Here is an 18,365-nt window from a genome sequence, read left to right as displayed (position 1 = left end):
CGCGCTTACCCACCTGGGCTAGGCGACAGTAAGCCCGGCGCTCCCGCCGCTCTTCTGCGCAGCGCGCAGCGAACCGTTCGGCTCCGGTCCTGCCACAGGCGTGATCTTCCCGGCGTCACCTCCAGCTGCCTCCTAGCTCCCGCCAGCACCGTCCCGCACGCGAGCGCCAGGAGGAGAAGAGAGCAGTAGGGAGAGGCAGCTGCTAGGCTTTGGGGGAGGCGGGGGCGGAGTGGGGAGGCGGGGACCGGCTCGGCGGGGGAATCACGAGGCCAATGCTTGCGGGGGCAGCTCGTCGGCAGAGCGGTGGGGCTCCTTTGCAGGTGCCTGATCGCCTCTGGAGCTTTAAAGGGCGATTATAAATCCAGATCACGGTTTGGGGCCCGGAAAAAAAAAAAGGCCCTATGAGTAATCCAGGCTGTACTCAACGTGCTCTATTTTTTGAAACAGAGTGTCGGGTAAGACGATGGAAAAGATAATTTCTATGAAGAGTTCTGCCTTGTTGAGTGCTTCTTCTTCATCCCTCTCTCCCTTTCCCTTCCCCTCCCATACTTTTGAGAAGACTAGAGCAGTGGCTTTCTTTCCTCGCTGTCCTCCCGGATCTATGTGACCCGATGACTCTTTCTTGAGTAAAAGGGAGCTCTGGGGTTGCGTCCTCACTGGCTTTCTATTGAACCAGGATTGTCGTAAAAGCAAAGGAGGCAGAGATGAGGGGGGAACCCTCAGACCCCCGGAGAGACCCCCACTCCTTTCCCTTCAGTTTCCTCATCCAGCTCAGAGCCTCCCCAAAGTACCTCAACTGAGTAACTGCTACCCACTGCCATCCGCAGAGCAAAGGTCCCGTTTTCCATCCACTGTGCACTCCCTGCTTGCTTTGGTCCCCTTGGTAATGGGGAAAGAAGTCCTCCTGATTGATCACATCTGAAGGTTAATAACACGCACGAGCGCTGCTCTGAGACAAACGGGAAACCCGAGCCCCAGGGGGCGGGGGTGGGGGTGGGGAGCAGACAGTCACTCCCTGCCCTGCCCACTCTCCTCACTCCTCTTTCGATTTTGCGCTTTTAAAGGATTTTCCCTTTGCAATATTTAAACATATTTAATGAATTGCCGCGTTGGGAGAAGCCCCTCGTAATAAAAAGGCGTTCGCGGAAAAATTTCCACCAGGGGGCGCCAGGCACTCAGAGATCGCGAGGCCCTGTGTTAGCGGGGTCTTTCCTCCCAGCGGGAGCTAACACCTGGAAGGGCTGTCTGGGCTCTGTTCTTCTCCTGCCTGGTCAAGCCATCCCTCAGCCACCCTCGTCGCTAATGTATGTTCTCCTCTTTCCAATTCCTCAATTTCTTTTTCTTTGGGGCAAAAAAAAAAAAGTTTATCTTTCTGTGTATCTGGATGATATCGTGTAACCAGTGATTCCTTTATTCGTTTCACAGTGATTTTTCGCCTCCTGTTGGCGGTGCAGCAGGCAGGGGTTATTTATGGACAAGTCTGCGGCCTTGCTGGTCCAACCGAAGCCCACACCTTCTCTCTGAATAGTCTTGTCTCCTTTTACCACGACACTGTGGGGATGCAGAAAATCTTACTAATCACCGAAAATTCCATAATAGAGATCGAAGATTCTGCTCTGAGAAGATACAGTCCCATCAGTAAGAGGGTTCGCGCTCTGAGGTTTGAAATCACCGCGTTGCCCTTGATACTAAAGAAAATACTGTCGTCCTCTCTCCACCTTGCAATAAAAGCTCGGGCACTTTTTAAGGACACAAAAGCATCCTGAACGGGGGTGGGGAGGCGGGGTAGGGCAGTAACCTCAGCTCTGAGCGCCAGAGCTCCAGGCTGGGCAAGGTGGGCGTGCCCAATCAAAGCAGGAAACATCCCTTCAAAACCCGGCACCGCAACACACGAAAAGTGCGGTTTACTCTGAAATGAGGCTGGGAGTTCCACCCACGTCCCCTCCCAGAGCCTCCCTAAAGGAGATGTTGCACCAATCAGAGAGCCCAGTGCCGGTGCTAAATCATTGAGGACGCGCGGAGCAAGTCGACTGTCGGGAGGAGGCAACAAATCCCGATACCCTTCGGGGTCCGCTGTCTCAGAAAGATGCCGGCTCTCCCTGTCTCCTCAACCTTCTCCTAAGACCGGAGATTCTCCGGAAAGGAAGATTCGTTTACTTTCACCTGTGGCTTGAGACTCAGAAATTTTCAACCACTCCTTCTTCTGACCCCATTGTCCAAAACGTTCACCCCTAACGTTTTAGCTAAGGAAATTATTTCGTTGGAAAAAGAAATCTATAAGAGCAGGTATCACAAATTAAAGTTGAGTCCGTGCAATTGCGAGGACATCCCTCTCACTCCTTTATGGAGGGGGAGGGAATGAAGTCTTCTCCTTAACTTAAAAATGTTTAACTAGGGGCACCTGGGTGGCTCATTGGGTTAAGCATCTGACTCTTGATTTCAGCTCAGGTCAGGATCTCACAGTTCGTGAGTTCGACCCCCGCATGGGGGCTCTGTGCTGACAGAGCCTGCTTGGGATCCTATCTCTCCCTCTCGCTCTGCCCCTCCCCCACTTGCTCTCTGTATTGCTATCAAAATAAAAATAAACTTAAAAAATGTTTAACTAAATATTAATAATTAGTCATTAAACGAATATTTATTAATCATCTGCCTCGTGAGAGGCACTATTCTCAGGGAGTTTTACACTTTCCCAGCAACTTATATTATCTCTGTACTCATGGAGTTGACATTCCAGGTAGGCAGGGAGAGTAACAGAAGCGCTCCCCCCCCCCGCCCCCCCCCCCACACCAAGTTGGGGGCTTCATGGTTTGGGTTAGTTGCCGATTATTCCCCATTCCAATCCAGACTCTTGGGCTCTGCGAGGATGTTAAGGAACTAAGGGCCTGAAATTACAGCCAGTTCCAGCACACGAAGTTGGGAGGCAGGGCACGGCTCTTTCAGAACCAAGGACAGCGCACGCAGCTCGGTCCCTTAGGCCTCCCTTTGGTCGGCTTCAGTCACCAGCCCTTGGCCAACCCGCCCCACTCACCCTGCCCGTCTCCCTCCCTGCTGTTAACTGCTGTGTTTTTCCCTTCTTGGAGTGGGGGGTGGGAGAATAGTGTATTTCGCCCTCTCCTTCTCGGTAAGAATTTGTAGTGAGGGTGGTTGTGGTTGTCTTTTGGCTCTTTAGAACATTTGGAATCCGTATTTTTGTTTGTTTTGCGCTATTCTTTTTATCTTTTATTACTCCCGGTATGGGTGGTGGGGAGATGCTTTGGACAATGAGGGTGGAAAATAGATATTCTCTACAGGGACTCGAACCGGTGATGAGAGGTGGTCCGGAAGGGAGTGGTGTCCGCCCAGCTGTTTCGTTTGCATTTGATGTAAGGTTTAGAGCTTTGAAGAAAGGGGAACACGGCGCCCAGAGGCAGACGGAGTGGGCGAGTGCGAGTCCTCCGTTCTCTCCGGGGTGTTAGGGGTTTCCGAGCCTGCAGCCTCCGCTACTTGATCCTGTCCACTCAGGACAACCTTCCTTTAGGTCAGCGATGGCTGGAACTTGGGAACACGACCCTCCGCCCACAATGCCCTTTCCCAGGGATGTTTAAAGATATTCCTGTTGGATTTGGAGCAGAGCCTTTCAGCAAAAGAAAAAAGGGAAGGGTGGGAGGAGAGTAAGGCGTGGAAGGGGCGCCTAAACAGGCTGCGGGTGAGATTTTTATGCGTAAAATATGGTCCACGTCAAGGTGAGTAAATAAGAAACGTCAATCTTTTTTTTTTTTTTTTTTTGACGCATTTAGCATTCTTAGCCTCTAGGAAAGGTAATTTAGAGTCACGGTGTTGGTTCATTTCAGCTGGCTCTTTAGGTCTATTTTAAGTATCTAATTTATGACCAAAAAAGAGGGGAAAAAATGGCAGTGCTCACCGTTTAAACGTCTGTCTCCCGAGACCAGGGCTGTGAAAAGCGTTGTTAACCTTACACTCGGCTTTTCTTAAGTCGAAGCTAAAAGTCTATTCGGTGTGTTTGTGTACTTTAAAGATAGTTCCCAAATCATTCTGTACTTTCTTTGGGAACCATAGCTAAATAGACACCCCCGCCTCAAAAAAAAAAAAAAACAAAAAACCCACGCCATACTCACTCCTGGGAGGCAGGAAAGGGTTAAAAGGGTGGTGAGGAAGGCAGAATTTCAGCCACAACGCTGGAAAGGACTCCGGAAATTACAGTCTTTTCTCCTATCGGAGAGCGCTGAGTTCCTCAGATAATCGTCAAATGGTCCCTTCCTCCTTGGTATTCAAAAGATGAAATATTCTAATGTTAAAGAAATTAATCAAGGAGGACAGAGTGATTTGCATTTGGGCAAATCGTGTGTAAATCTTAAACTCAATTCCTGCTATTCCAAACACGTAGACAGAAGGACCAGCAGGTGGCGATAGATAACAATTTCTGAGAGGAAACAACGGCTCCACAAGAAAGCAGTTCTTCAAGGAAAACTGCAGGCCCCTCCCACTTCCCACTCATACCCTGCCATATTTCACAAAGCAGAGCTGTTTAAAAGGCTGAGAGATGCTGCCAGAAGTGGCCTGAAACACCTAGGATCTCTATCCCTTTGGTGAAAGAGAAGGAGCTGCGAATATCCATTTCTTTCCCATGGAGCTTCACCCCAAAGGTAGCCTGAGGAAAGTCACTCTTTGATATTAGGCAAGGTATTTCACTGCAAAAGTGGAGACCAGGGAAATAACAGATCTGGATTGCAATTCTGATGGAGAGCTCTTAAGATGTAGTCACGTTTTCTGCTCTTCTCTCGACAAAAACTAGGACAAATCAGTCCTTTCCCAAAGGAGTGGGACGGAAGAAAGTTGACTTTCCAAATGAGATGCTTTGGTGAAACAGTATGGAATGGTAGAGTGGGTACAGTAATATTTTATCTATTTCAGTGTAAAAGCCCTTAACTATTTAAAATAACAGGTATTAGCCTTTATTTTTTTTAGAGGTATGTGCCTGGGACTGTTGTTTATGAGAAGGCTCTGGAAGGTTCTGATGCAGTAATGGAGAATCTGATCATTTAAACTTGTTTCAGATTGGGTTTCTTCCCTAAGCCTGGCCAGGTACACGGGGGAGAAAAACTGGAAAGTTAATGGGAGGGATTCATGTGAGCTGCTGTAGCTCAGTTCCCTTTATGTCAAGAAACTTTATGTAAGAAACTTACATGTAAGAGCTCACTGGAATGTATTCACAGCCAAGAGTCTCACCTATAACATCTGCAAATCAGTACCATGGGTTTCCCCAAAGCAGTTAGTCACCTGGAGCTCATTCTTTCTATCTTACTCTCAGTTACAAGGCTGAGGTCCTGTTTTCTTTGCCTTTGGATAAATCAGGAACCCTTTAGATCTGCACAGCCTGAAATCTCAAGCAATCCCTAAATATGTGGATTAAACGGGTCAGTATCTTCTCACTGAGGCTACAGGCACAGTATCTCAACTTCAAAGCCAGGGACAAGCCACAGGCAACCACTGGAACAGCTGAATAGACAATATATCTCTAAAATCTTCAGGCAGCCATCTGGAAGGCACCTAGCAACTGTGGAGTGAGTGTGGGGACTTGTTTTGCATCGATTTTTTTGTTATATCAGGATTCAGAGGAGTTGAAAAGAAAATGTAGAGAAGGAAGAAATAAGTCTTAAAAAGTCAGAGCCCTCTACAAGACCTCAACTAGCCTATGAAGGATCAGCCAGTTTTATTAGTATTTAAACCACTGGTTTAACAGGTTGTAAAATATCTCAATTTAACGAGTTTTACTTTGAGACAACTTTCTGAAAGTATTCTTTTAATTCTGTGTAGTACATGATTTTTAACATTTTTCTTCTTACTGTTTTTCATTGGTGGGTTGCAAATTAAGAGAAGGCAGCTTTAGAATGATGATGTTGTCTGCTAATTTGTGATTCTGCCTCACCTTTGGTTGAGTTCTTCTGATGCCAGTAGGAAGAAACTGAATTTGGCGCCTGTTATGATGAGGAAGAGATTTTTCTCCTAACACACTGCTCAGTAGTAGACAGGGAACTGTGAAATTTATCATCTTTACAGAGTAATCATTTTCAAGTTATATTTTTTATGGAAAGATATTTAAAATAATTTTTATTAGAGATGAAGATACACTTAGGGACCTGAGAGCATGAAACACAGAGAGCTTTGTTTCAGAGTAGAAGAGGATGTAACCTAAAGTATTAAAAAAAGAAGGAAAGAATCTTATGAAAGTTAACCAACTACTTGTTGGAAAGGAATAATTTTCTCTGCTCTTCAAGGTCCTTCTAGCTGGACTAAAAATCAAGTTGACATGAGACAGATTAACAGGAGAAAATTAAATTTCATTTTGTACATGTAGGAAATCCACACAGATAGGAAATTCCAAAGACAGGCAGGCAAAAAGAAGAAGAATGTCATCCTGAACTAAGGAGAAGAGATTAGGGGTCTGGGACTTCAAAGGGAAGGAATGCAATTCACAGGAAAATGAAAAAGAGTGAACAGTGTTTACCAATAAATGTCTGCTAGGCTACTCAGGAACAATGGGATTTGGTCAAATAGGCTTTGTTCGATTCCTCCCTGTCTACCACATCTAGTTCATATTATACTGTAGTTATGTGTGGTGATTGCTTTCTTCCTACCTGAAGTCCTCTATTTAAATTCTTTTTAGGCAGTTGGGGCGCCTGGGTGGCTCAGTCTGTTAAGCGGCTGACTTCAGCTCAGGTCATGATCTCGCAGTCCGTGGGTTCGAGCCCCACATCGGGCTCTGTGCTGACCGCTCAGAGCCTGGAGCCTGTTTCAGATTCTGTGTCTCCCTCTCTCTCTGACCCTCCCCCATTCATGCTCTGTCTCTCTCTGTCTCAAAAATAAATAAACGTTAAAAAAAAATAAATTCTTTTTAGGCAGTTGATTAGGAGGTTAAGAGCTTTTCTGGAATCTTCTGGTTGTTGTTTTTTTTTTTTTTTAATTGCTTTTTAACTCAAAAGAATTGTTATGCCAAAGTGGCCCATCTTGGGTTGGCCTGCCCTCTGCCCCTACAGTTAAAAGTGTATTTGTACAGTTATTCAGCAATAGGAGAGCTACGTAATCAATTCTAAGCAAACAGGGACTGGGGATTGGGGGGGAGTATTGGTGATGGATTGCAATTATCCCTATTTAAAGTATACAATTAAGCATAAGCGTAAGCAAGTTTGTGAATATAACTGTTCTATGAAGATCAGTAAGTTTCTGTATCAGATGATATTTATTGTTTGAACATAATTACCTATTTATTTACTTATTAGTATTTGTCCTCATTAGAAGCTTCTAGCATACCAAAAAGGATACTAAGATGTGTTAAAATGGCTCAGGTACAATAGACACTCCACAAATACTGATTTGTTTTGTTTTTTCCTTGTGTTAACTTTTCTGTACCTCAGGTGAGTTTTACCTTAACTCTTTTTAAAAGTTTCTTTCTTTAAAAAAAAAAAACACATTTTTTTCCTTTAAGATAATATGTGATTGTTAGAGAAAGTATATGACTTTATAATGAAAAAAAGTGAAATAACCTCATCACTCAAACACAACCATCTTTAGCCTTTTTATTAATTTTTTTCCAGATTTTCTCCCCACTTCATGGATAGGCTTAAATAAAAAGTTTTTAGTATTGGACAGATATTGTACATCAGTGTTCATAGCAACATTATTCACAATAGCCAAAAGGTGGACCCAACCCAAGTGTCTATTAATGGATGAAAGGATAAACAAAATGTGATATATACACACAATGGAATATTACTTAGCCATAACAAGGAACAAAGCATTGATACGTACTAAGATACCAGTGAACTTGAATACATTATACTAAGTGAAATAAGTCACAAAAAGGACAAATATTGTAAAATTCCACTCACATTTGTTACCTAAAATAGTCAAATTCATAGTGATAGAAAGTAGAACAAAGTGATAGAAAGTTGCCAGGGGCTGGAGGGAAGGGGAATAGAAGTTATTGTTTAATGGGTATAGGGTTTCAGTCTGAGAAAATGAAATAGTTCTTGAGATGGATGGTGGTGATGATATCACAACAATATGAAATTACTAAATGCTCCTGAACTATACACTTAAAAATGGTTAAAATGGTAGGGGTGCCTGGGTGGCTCTGTCAGTTAAGCATCTGACTTTTGGTTTTGGCTCAGGTCATGGTCTCACAGTTCATGAGTTTGAGCCCTTGGTTGAGCTCTGTGCTGACGGTGTGGAGCCTGCTTGGGATTCGCTCTCCCTCTATCTCTCTCTCTCTTTTTCTCTCTCTGTCCCTCCCCTGCTTGTGCTGTCTCTCTCTCAAAATAAATACATAAACTTAAAAAATGGTTAAAATGGTAAATTGTATGTTATGAATATTTCACCACAATAAAAAAGTGATGCATGCCCATGAAAAAAAAAAAAGGATAAGTAAAAAATGTAAATTGAAAAATAAACTCTTCTTACCTACCTCCCCTCCTCAGCTGCACAATACAGAAATTAACCATTCAAACCAGTTTCATGCAGGCATACCTTGGAGAAATTGAGGGCTCAGTTCCAGACCACTGCAATAAAGCAAATATCATAATAAAGCAAGTGAAATGAATTTTTTGGCTTCCTGGTGCATATAAAAGTTATGTTTACATGATACTGTAGTCTATTGAGTGTTTGTGAGCATTATGTCTAAAAAAATCTAAAGCACATACCTTAATTTAAAAATATTTTGTCAAAAAAATGCTAACCATCACCTGAACCTTCAGTGAATCATAATCTTTTGGCTGGTGGAGGTTCCTGCCTGGATGTTGGTGGCTGCTAACTAATGAGGGTTGTGGTTGGTGAAGGTTGGGGTGGCTGTGCCGGTTTCTTAAAATAAAACAACAATGAAATTTGCTGCATCGATTGACTCTTCCTTTCATGGATGACTTCTCCATAGCATGCAATGCTGTTCAATAGCATTTTACCCAAAGCAGAACTTCTTTCAAAACTGAAGTCAATCTTCTCAAGCCCTGCCACTGCTTTGTCAACTAAGTTTATGTAATATTCTAAATCCTTGGTTGTCATTTCAATAATCTTCACAGCATCTTCACCAGGAGTAGATCCTATCTCAAGATACCACTTTCTTTGCTCATCCATAAGAAGCAACTCCTCATCTGCCCAAGTTTTATCATGAGATTGTAGCAATGCAGTCACATCTTCAGGCTTCACTTCTAGTTCTAGTCCTCTTGTATTTCCACCACATCTGCAATTACTGCCTCTACTGAGTCTTGAACCCCTCAAAGTCATTCAAAAAATTTTTTGCTGGTGGAGGTTCCTGCCTGGATGTGGGTTGGAATCAACTTCTAACTCCTGTCAATATTAATGTTTTTACCTCTTCTCATGAATCACACATGTTCTTAATGACATCTAGAATGCTGAATCCTTTCCAGAAGGTTTTCAGTTTACTTTGCCCAGATCCATCAGAGAGGAATCCCTATCTATGGCAACTATAGTCTTATAAAAATGTATTTCTTATAAGACTTGAAATTTAAAATTCCTCTTTGATCCTTGGGCTGCAGAAAGGATATGTTAGCAGGCATGAAAACAACATTAATCTCATTATACATCTCCATCAGAGCTCTTGGGTAACCCAGTGCATTATCAATGAGCAATAATATTTTGAAAGGCTTTTTTTTCCCTAAGCAGTAGGTTTCAGTAGTAGGCTTAAAATATTCAGCAAGCCATATTGTAAACAGATGTGCTGTCATTCAGGCTTTATTGTTCCATTTATAGAGCATAGGCAGAGTAGATTTAGTACAATTCTTAAAAGGCCTTTATTTTTTTCAAGTTTTAATTCAAATTCCAATTAGTTAACCTGCAGTGTAACATTAGTTTTAGGTGTAGATTTTAGTGATTCAACACTTACACATAACACCCAGTGCTCATCACAACATCAACACAACACTTACACACAACACCCAGTGCTCCTATCCCATCACCTATTTAACCCATTCTCCCACCTACCTCCTCTCTGGTAACCATCAGTTTGTTCTCTATAGATAAGAGTCTGTTTTTTGGTTTTCCTCTTTTATTTCCTCCTATGTTCGTTTTGTTTCTTAAATTCCACATATGAGTGAAATCATATGGTATTTGTCTTTCTCTGACTTATTTTGCTTAGCATAATACCCTCTAGCTCCATCCACATCATTGCAAATGACAAGATTTCATTCTTTTTGATGGCTAATACCACATCTTCTTTATCCATTCATCAGTTGACGGTCATTGGGACTCTTTCCACAATTTGGCTATTGTTGATAATGCTGCTATAAACATTAGGGTACATGTATTCAAATCTATATTTTTGTATCCTTTGGGTAAATACCTAGTAGTGCAATTGCTGGGTCATTGGCTAGTTCTATTTTTAACTTTTTGAGGAAACTCCATATGGTTTTCCACAGTGGCTGCACCAGTTTGCATTCCCACCAACAGTGTAAGGGAGTTCCCCTTCCTCTGCATCCTTGCCAACTAAGCGCCCTTAGATTTTCAGAATGGTGAATGAGCATTGGCTTCAACTTTAAGTCATTAGCTTCATTTCCCTGTATTAAGAGATCAGCCTGTCCTTTGAAACTTTGAAGCCAGGCATTGAGTTCTCTCTAGCTATGAAAGTCCTAGGTGGCATCTTCTTCCAATAGAAGGTTGTTTTGTTTATGTTGAAAATCTGCTTAGTGTAGCCACCTTCATTCATGTCTTAGCCAGATCTTCTGGACAACTTGCTGCAGCTTCTACATCAGTACTTGCTGCCTCACCTTACACTTTTATGCTGTGGAGATAAATGCTCCTTTTATGCTACTCCTTTCCTTAAACTTCGTGAACCAACTCTGCTAGCTTCCAACTTTTTTCCTGCAGCTTCTGCACCTCTCTCAGCCTTCATAGAATTGAAGAGTGTTAAGGCTTTGCTCTGAATTAGGCTTTTACTTAAGGGAATGTTGTGGCTGGTTTGATCTTCTATCCAGACCACTAAAACTTTCCCCCTATCAACAAGGCGGTTGCCTTTCTTATCATTTGTATGTTCACTGAAGTAGCATTTTCAATTTCATTTAAGAACTTTTCCTTTGCGTTCCCAACTTGGCTAACTTGCAAGAGACTTAGCTTCCAGCCTGTCTTTGCTTTCAATGTGCCTTCCTTACTAAGCTTAGTCATTTCTAGCTTTCGATTTTAAGTGAAAGACATGTGACTCTTCTTTTCACTTGAATATTTAGAGGCCAATGTTGGGATATTAATTGGTTTAGTTTCAAAATTATTGTATCTCGGGGAATAGGGAGTCCTGAGGACAGGGAGAGAGATAGCGGGGTGGGTTGGTAGAGCACATTTATCGGTTAAGTTCTCTGTCTTATATGGGCATAATTCATGGCACCGCAAAATAATTACAATAGTGATACCAAAAATCACTGACCACAGGTCACTGTAACAAATATAATAATAACGAAATAGTTTTAAATATTGTGAGAATTCCCAAAATGGCACCAATACAGTTGTTCAGTGCAGGGTTGCCACAAAACTATAATTTGTAAAACATGCAGTATCTGCAAAGTGCAATAAAGCAAAGCACAATAAAATGAGGTATGCGTGTATTTCTATTTTACACATACTGTTAACTGGCACAAAAACCCACCAATTCCCCTTCCTTGGCTTTGAGTGGCCATCCTGAGGGTAAGCTAAAGAGTCCAGTTTGGCTTACAGTCTTAGAGGATGTTGTCAGTCATCATGCTTGCTATCCTGTGGCAGGTACATTGGGTAGGACTCGCTCAGCTGCAAGTTGTAGGAAATCTGAAACAAATAGGCTTAAATGGTGAGAAAATATATTGTCTTACGTAGGATATTTAGAGATAGGGCAGGCATTAAACCAGCGTTGGTCAACTGAGTCAGTTAAAATGCCATCGAGGACTAGGATCTTTTTTCTCTCTGCTCCACTGTCTTTAGTATAAAAACTCCTCATAGCACCAAGATGGCTGCCAGTAGCCATGAGGCTACACACTTTCTTGTCCATTTCTAAGTCCTGCTCTTGTTTTATTAGCTGAGACTGGTAGAATTCTGTGCATGTCTAGTAATAACTGGTAGCAAAGGGATGCTGGTCAAAGGGTACAGACTTTCAATTATGCAAGATGAATAAACTCTGGAGATCTAATGCACAGCACAGTGATAATAGTTAACAATACTTACTGTATACTTGAAATTTGCTATGATGATAGATTATAAATCTTCTCAACACACACACATTGGTAACTATGTAGAGGTGATGGATATGTTAACAAGCCTGATTGTGGTGACAATTTCACAATATATATAAAATCATCAGGCTGTATACCTTTAAAAAAATATATATATATATAATTTTTATATGTCAGTGATGTCTCATAAAAGCTGTTTTTAAAAACCTAATAGCAGGGTGCCTGGGTGGCTCAGTTGGTTGAGCACCCGACTCTTAAATTCAGCTCAGGTCATGATCCCAGGGTCATGGGATTGAACCCTGTGTTGGGCTCTGTGCTGAGTGTGGCACTTGCTTGGTATTCTCTCTCTCTCTGTCCTTCTCCCCTGCTTGCTCACTCACACTCTCTCTGAAATAAAACAAAAATATTACCTAATAGCAAGGAGGATGGGAGTACCATGATTAGCTTAGACGTATCATCTAGGTTGGAATGGACGTAGGAGAAACCAGCCACAATGTCTGCTACAGGCTATCTCCTGGTTCAAAGGGTACATTTTGAACAAGACCATGGAAGCCAATCTCATCTCCCAGTGCTTCACTTCACAAGTCCCTCCAAGTTCTGCATACTCCCCATGTCCCATTATAACTCATATCCCATGGCAGCTGGGGAGTTTATTAGGAAAGCCAACCGGAGAGATCTTTTTCCTCCTTAGTCTGGCCTTGGCAGCCTCATCCTCCCTCCTTCCCTCCCTCCCTCCTGTGAACTCTCAGTACCTCATGATATAAGACACTTGCCCAGAACCTGAAAACATTTCCAATAGATCTAGGCTTTCCTTCACATCTGGCACTAGGAGTTATGTTCAAGGGTTCACCCTTGTCAAACATCAGTATTTTAGGCAAATACCAAAATTATTTGTATTTTACATGTCAACCAGGATAAAATTAAAGGAAAAAAAACCCGCACTTCAATGAAAGGGAATGCAGGTTATCACCCTGCTTCATATATAAAGAACTGTAGGATAATTGAAGGCTTTATAAAGACGAATACTGGAGAACAAAGGAGAGGCAACTCTAAGAGGCAACTCTGAGCAGTCCAAACAGAGCCAATTACCACAAACTAAGGTTATGTTACATGTATTTTCTGAATATTAGGCTTCACTTCACAAATTATCTCCCCTTCTGCAATCTGTTTCTCTCTCCTGACCTCTTAGGGAGGACAGCACAGGGGTGAAGGGTAGGGCAGCATTAGACTGAACCTGAATTGGAATACCTTGCCCTCTTCTCCCTCTTTGTGGCTCTCTCACAAAGAAGGGCAAGTGAGAAGGGCCATTCTGCCAGCAGTGAGTGACCAGAGAATACACCATCAACATTCACAAGTGCATCATCCATGGAACAGGCTTCAAGAGGTGTGCTCCTCAGGCACTCACAGAGATCTGGAAATTTGCCAGGAGGGAGATGGTAACTCCGGATACGCTCATTGACACCAGGCTCAACAAAGAGGTCTGGGCCAAAGCAACAGGAAATGTCCTAGAAAGGAGTATACTATATGTGTGTGCAGTTGTCCAGAAAATGCAATGAGGATGAAGATTTACCAAGTAAGTTCTATATACATTAGATACTTATACACCTATCACCACTTTCAAAAACCTACAGTCAGTGTGGATAAGAGCGGACCAGATGGTCAAATAGTTATGAAACCACAACACACACCAAAAGGACCTAGATTTGCCTCTGCTAATTCCCAGGTATGTGCTCTTTAGAAAGTTACTCTCAATTTCTCTAGACCTCAGTTACTTTATATGTAAATGGGGATACTAATATCCACCCCACGCAGGTGCTATGAAGACTGAAAACATGAACATATGGAATGCTTAGTACAGTACCTAATGCATAATAGGCTATCGGTACATGTAATTATCATCCTTTCTACTAAACATGCTCATCTTAAACATTTAAAAAATTATATTCCTTTTCCCTTATGTCTTCCAACAATACTTCATCTTCCTTCATAATCAAAGTCCTTGGTTTCCTTTTCCTCATCTCCAGTGCACTCAAGCTCACAGAAATAGGTCTCTCCCCACCCCACTCAACTGACAGTGCTCTCCCTAATGTCATCAACCCCCTCTTTGTTGCTATCCAACACCCTTCTCAGTTCTCATCTTGTCTTCTTTATAACTTTTAGCCAAGCAGATCTTTCCAGACCTTGTAGCCCTCCTGGGTTTCTGTGGTAGTTCTCATCATCGCTTAGGATGCCTTTGGCAGCAGGTTCAAGAAACCTCAATCCAAACCAGTTGAAATGATAAGAAAGCCGTCTCACATAACAGAAAATGCAAACTGAGGGCCGGCTTCCAGAGCAGTTGATTTTGTGGCTGAACATCACCAGAAATCTAGGTGCTTTTTGCTGTAGCATCCACAGCATCAGCTTCATCCTAAGATTTGGCCCTCTCCTCATCATAAAGTGGCTGCCAGCAGAAAGTAGGGCAGCGTGCTTCCTGGTTCTTAACCAGAGGAATGGAGACATCTCTCCTCCCAATCATGAAATAAAGTCCTTGATCTTGTTGGGCCAATGTGGGTCACATGTACCCCTTTGGAAGAGTTTGGAACAGTAACGTTCACCAGAGAAATGCCATGTACTGTTGGCTGAGGGTGTTTTTCCTGAGCCCCATGGCTATGTGTGTGGGGAGTGAATATCCGACAGAAGCAGGGCTCTCTTAGCAAAGATGTAGAGGGATAGCTGCTGAGTGGGCAACCAATGGTATCCACTATATTCATTTTCCCGATTTTCCTCCTGGCTGTTCTTGTCTCCTTTGTGCACTTCTCATTCTTGAACTACCTCTTAGGTGTTATCACTTAAGACCATTTTTTAATGTTTATTTTTGAGAAAGACACAGAATGCTAATGGGTTGGGGCAGAGAGAGTGGGAGGCACAGAATCTGAAGCAGGCTCCAGGCTCCGAGCTGTCAGCACAGAGCCCGACGCAGGGCTCGAACTCACGAGCTGTGAGATCGTGACCTGAGCTGAAGTCAGATGCTCAACCGACTGAGCCACCCAGGCGCCCCCTCATTTAAGACCATTTTATTTTCAGTCCTCTTCTATTCAGACTACACTTTCCCTGGGAGCCACCACTTCCTTATCTTTGACTAACTACTGTCTCTAAAGAGATACCTCTGTTAGTTGTTATCTAATGGAGTCGAACCAAAGTGTCTGTTTGGTCTGTTTGGTCTGTTTCCAACCAAAGTGTTTCTTCCAAGCTCCATACCATGAATTCCAAAAAAATGAATATTTACACAATACTTTCTGTGATAGGCAGAATAATGTCCCCCACCCTAAAAGATGTCTATGTCCCAATCCCCAGAACCCATATGAGGTTACATGGCAAAGGGCAATTAAGGTTATAGATTGTATTAAAATTATCAACTGACTCTAAAATAGGGAAGATTATAGATTATCCTGGATCACCCAGATGGGTCCAATGTAATTGTAAGTGTCATTAAAAGTGGAAGGAAGAGGCAAGGTATTGAGAGTTTGGCTCAACTATTCCATATCATTGCTGCCTTGGCATCCATTTTGTGTGGCTAAGCACACTAGCCTCTCCCTCAAGTATGTGCCCTAGATAACAGCCCATGTACTAGATAAGAGCCTGTAGAATCACAAGTAAGTGTATGTTCCTGATACAATTTCCCCAATGCCCCTGGTGATAAACAGTCTCTCCTGCCTCCCAACTCTTTCCCCTGTGCATCCCTTAGATAAGACCCCCACGGAGCTTACTAAAACCTGATCTTTTTGGTTTGAATTGGCAAATCCAGCCTTAGCCTGAGAACCCCCAAAGCACTCCACTCATGGCCCTAATAAAGGCATGCCCCTGGTCCTGCTGTCCACTCTGTCTGCACCTTGACCTCCTTATGTGGCCCCTCTGATGCATGCCATGTACCTCCTCCAGGACCTGTGAATAATAAACTTCTCATTTTACTTTCCCTTGTGGTCTCTGTGGAAGCATCACGAACCATCTGACACACCAGGGCTCTACTTAACAAATGTTACTTTAACAAAAATCACAACAGAGGGGAGAGAGAATTAGAGAGAAGACAATGTGAGAAGATCTCAGCCAGATGTTGCTCGTTTTGAAGATGCAGGAAGAGGCCAGGAGCCAAGGAATGTGTGGAGGCTCTAGAAGCTGGCAAAAGAAAGGAATGAGATTTTCTCCTAGAGCTTCCAGAAAGAGTGCAGCCTTGCTGACATCCTGATTTTGGCTGAGTGAGACTCATTTTGGATTTCTGACCTCCAGAACCGTAAGATGATAAATTTGTGTTGTTTTAACCCAAGCCTCATGGGTTTGTTGGATTAAATGAACTAATGTGTGCACAACAGCACCTGGTACACAATTACAGCTATGTAAATATTTTCAATTACTAATTTCCTCTCTGAGTAACTCACATAGAGATAAGAACTAAATATCAAGAAGGAGCTCAAACCGATACGGATAAATTAAAAGAACTCTGTGCCAAATAAAGAACAAGACTAAAATGCAGCTTTCTCCCTTATATTTCCATGTATATAGTAATGAAAGTACATGAAGATTAAACCATAGCAGCAACCTTCATCACCCGTCTTCGCATTCATCAGAGCTTTCTTCACTTAGCTCCTCACTGCTCTCTCCTTCATTCTCACTGCTACTGTCTTCTTCACTATCTTCATCATCTTCCTCAAGATTTTGAGATTTCTCTGCCATAGAAAGGAAGAAAATTGCTTAAAATGTTCTTGATATTTCTACTCTTTGAAAAATCATAATTCTTCTTGCTTCTCCCTCCACGAAGAAATACCTATCTTTGGAACATGAAGACTGAGCTGAACTTTGTTAACTGTATGTAGGGTCAAAATAGTAGTACAAAGACTATATTCTTACTGGTATAAAGATATTTATGGATTTAGAGTAAATTTAAAACATAGGTCTATAAAGTTTCTTTTTACTATTCTCAATGTAATGCTTAATTAAATATAGTAAGAGTAAGTGAGATGTAGGATAATTTAGAGGGTACTAGTTTTCCTTGGAATTGTGGGATAGCTCTTTTAACATGTGTGGCAATTAGCATGTTCTGTTCCTTGTGAAGACTGTGTCAGTCCCTGATGCCTGGTACCCAGGGAGCCTGATTTACTTGGGCAGTTCTACCCCACAGAGAAAAGGGAGTCACCCTGACCATCTACAAAGGACAAGTTGGTTTCATTAAACCATCCAAGACAACCAGTTAGCCTTTTCTTAACCACTTTCTGAGAGTGTACTTCACTAATCTCCTGGGATAATAGGTTTTTAAATAGTGACTGCTCATAGTTCTATGAGAAAGAAGGAATTTCAATTTTTAAATTTACCCATCAGCAACATTTCTTCAATAAGTGAGAAAAACTCCTTGGCCTCAGGATTTTCTGGTTCATAGATTAGAACTGAAAACGGACAACAGAATGTGTGTTATTAATCTTCAAAGTGTTTCAGCAAGCACTCCTCAGAATGAGATTGGAACTGTCAATCAGAGTAAGTAAAAATGCACAAAGCAATAAATACCAATTATACCATAGGAATACCAAAGTGTAAATGGAGAAAATGTTCTACTTATCATAGGTGCATTGTAAAAGAAATAATGTTCAATATATTTTCTACCTCTTGTCTAAAAAATGCAATCTCCATCACTATGAGGCTTTCCTCATAGGCCTTGTAGCCAGAGTGTTTCTTGAATATAATCATCCCACAAACAAGGTATATATCCTGCAAAATGTGGAGGCTTTGCTAATGAGAAGACTGTGCCTGGAGGTCTGTTAATCCTGCTTTTCATCTCTCCCACTCAATGTCTACAAGACAGCCTTTCTTAGAGACCTTATCTGAACACAGAATGGAATTTTATTATGATTTTTTTTAATGCAAGCTATTCCATGGTAGAAATGCCATTTTGAGAAACTCATCTTTCAAAGAGAGAGAACTTATGTTTCTTTTTTCTCTTCATCCTGAAAACTTTTACCCTGGTTTACACCCTAGTCATTGCCTACTTAACAGCATGTGTCATCTTTGGACCGTATCAGTAGATTTTGGGGGGCTTGGTGGTATGTTATCAATGTGTTAGAGGTTAGAAACATTTTCAACTTTTGTTTCGGAGTTCTTTAGGCTATTTTTTAACCCCAGATCTCTCTCTACCCTCTTCCTACCTGC

General features: G+C 42.2%; 2 protein-coding genes across 8 annotated transcripts in view; both read right to left on the bottom strand.

The window, feature by feature from the left end:
• GAD1 (glutamate decarboxylase 1) overlaps nucleotides 1–344 on the bottom strand; it is a 42,544-nt gene extending 42,200 nt beyond the window's left edge. Inside the window, exon 1 of the mRNA XM_015086104.3 lies at nucleotides 14–344. The gene's annotated coding sequence lies outside the window, so the exon portion shown is untranslated. The remainder of the gene's footprint in view (nucleotides 1–13) is intronic.
• A 7,220-nt stretch (nucleotides 345–7,564) lies between these two features.
• The window catches only part of ERICH2 (glutamate rich 2), a 45,211-nt gene continuing 34,410 nt past the window's right edge, over nucleotides 7,565–18,365 (bottom strand). For 4 of the 7 annotated variants that reach the window (XM_053215264.1, XM_053215266.1, XM_053215267.1 and 1 more), the window contains 2 exons: nucleotides 17,537–17,608; nucleotides 16,697–16,894 (listed from right to left, as the gene is read on the bottom strand). In XM_053215264.1, coding sequence (XP_053071239.1) covers nucleotides 16,773–16,894; nucleotides 17,537–17,608 — 194 coding nt within the window. In that variant the 3' untranslated portion in view covers nucleotides 16,697–16,772. Of the gene's footprint in view, nucleotides 8,556–9,957; nucleotides 11,794–16,696; nucleotides 16,895–17,536; nucleotides 17,609–18,365 lie in introns of those variants that run through there. The other 3 variants (XR_008295425.1, XR_008295426.1, XM_053215265.1) reach the window with 3 other exon arrangements.

The sequence above is a fragment of the Acinonyx jubatus genome, chromosome C1 (genome assembly GCF_027475565.1).
Source record: "Acinonyx jubatus isolate Ajub_Pintada_27869175 chromosome C1, VMU_Ajub_asm_v1.0, whole genome shotgun sequence".
In the NCBI taxonomy this organism is placed as follows: domain Eukaryota; kingdom Metazoa; phylum Chordata; class Mammalia; order Carnivora; family Felidae; genus Acinonyx; species Acinonyx jubatus.
The sequence above is the reverse complement of the archived record's forward strand: the minus strand, read 5'-3'. Positions and strand labels throughout refer to the sequence as shown.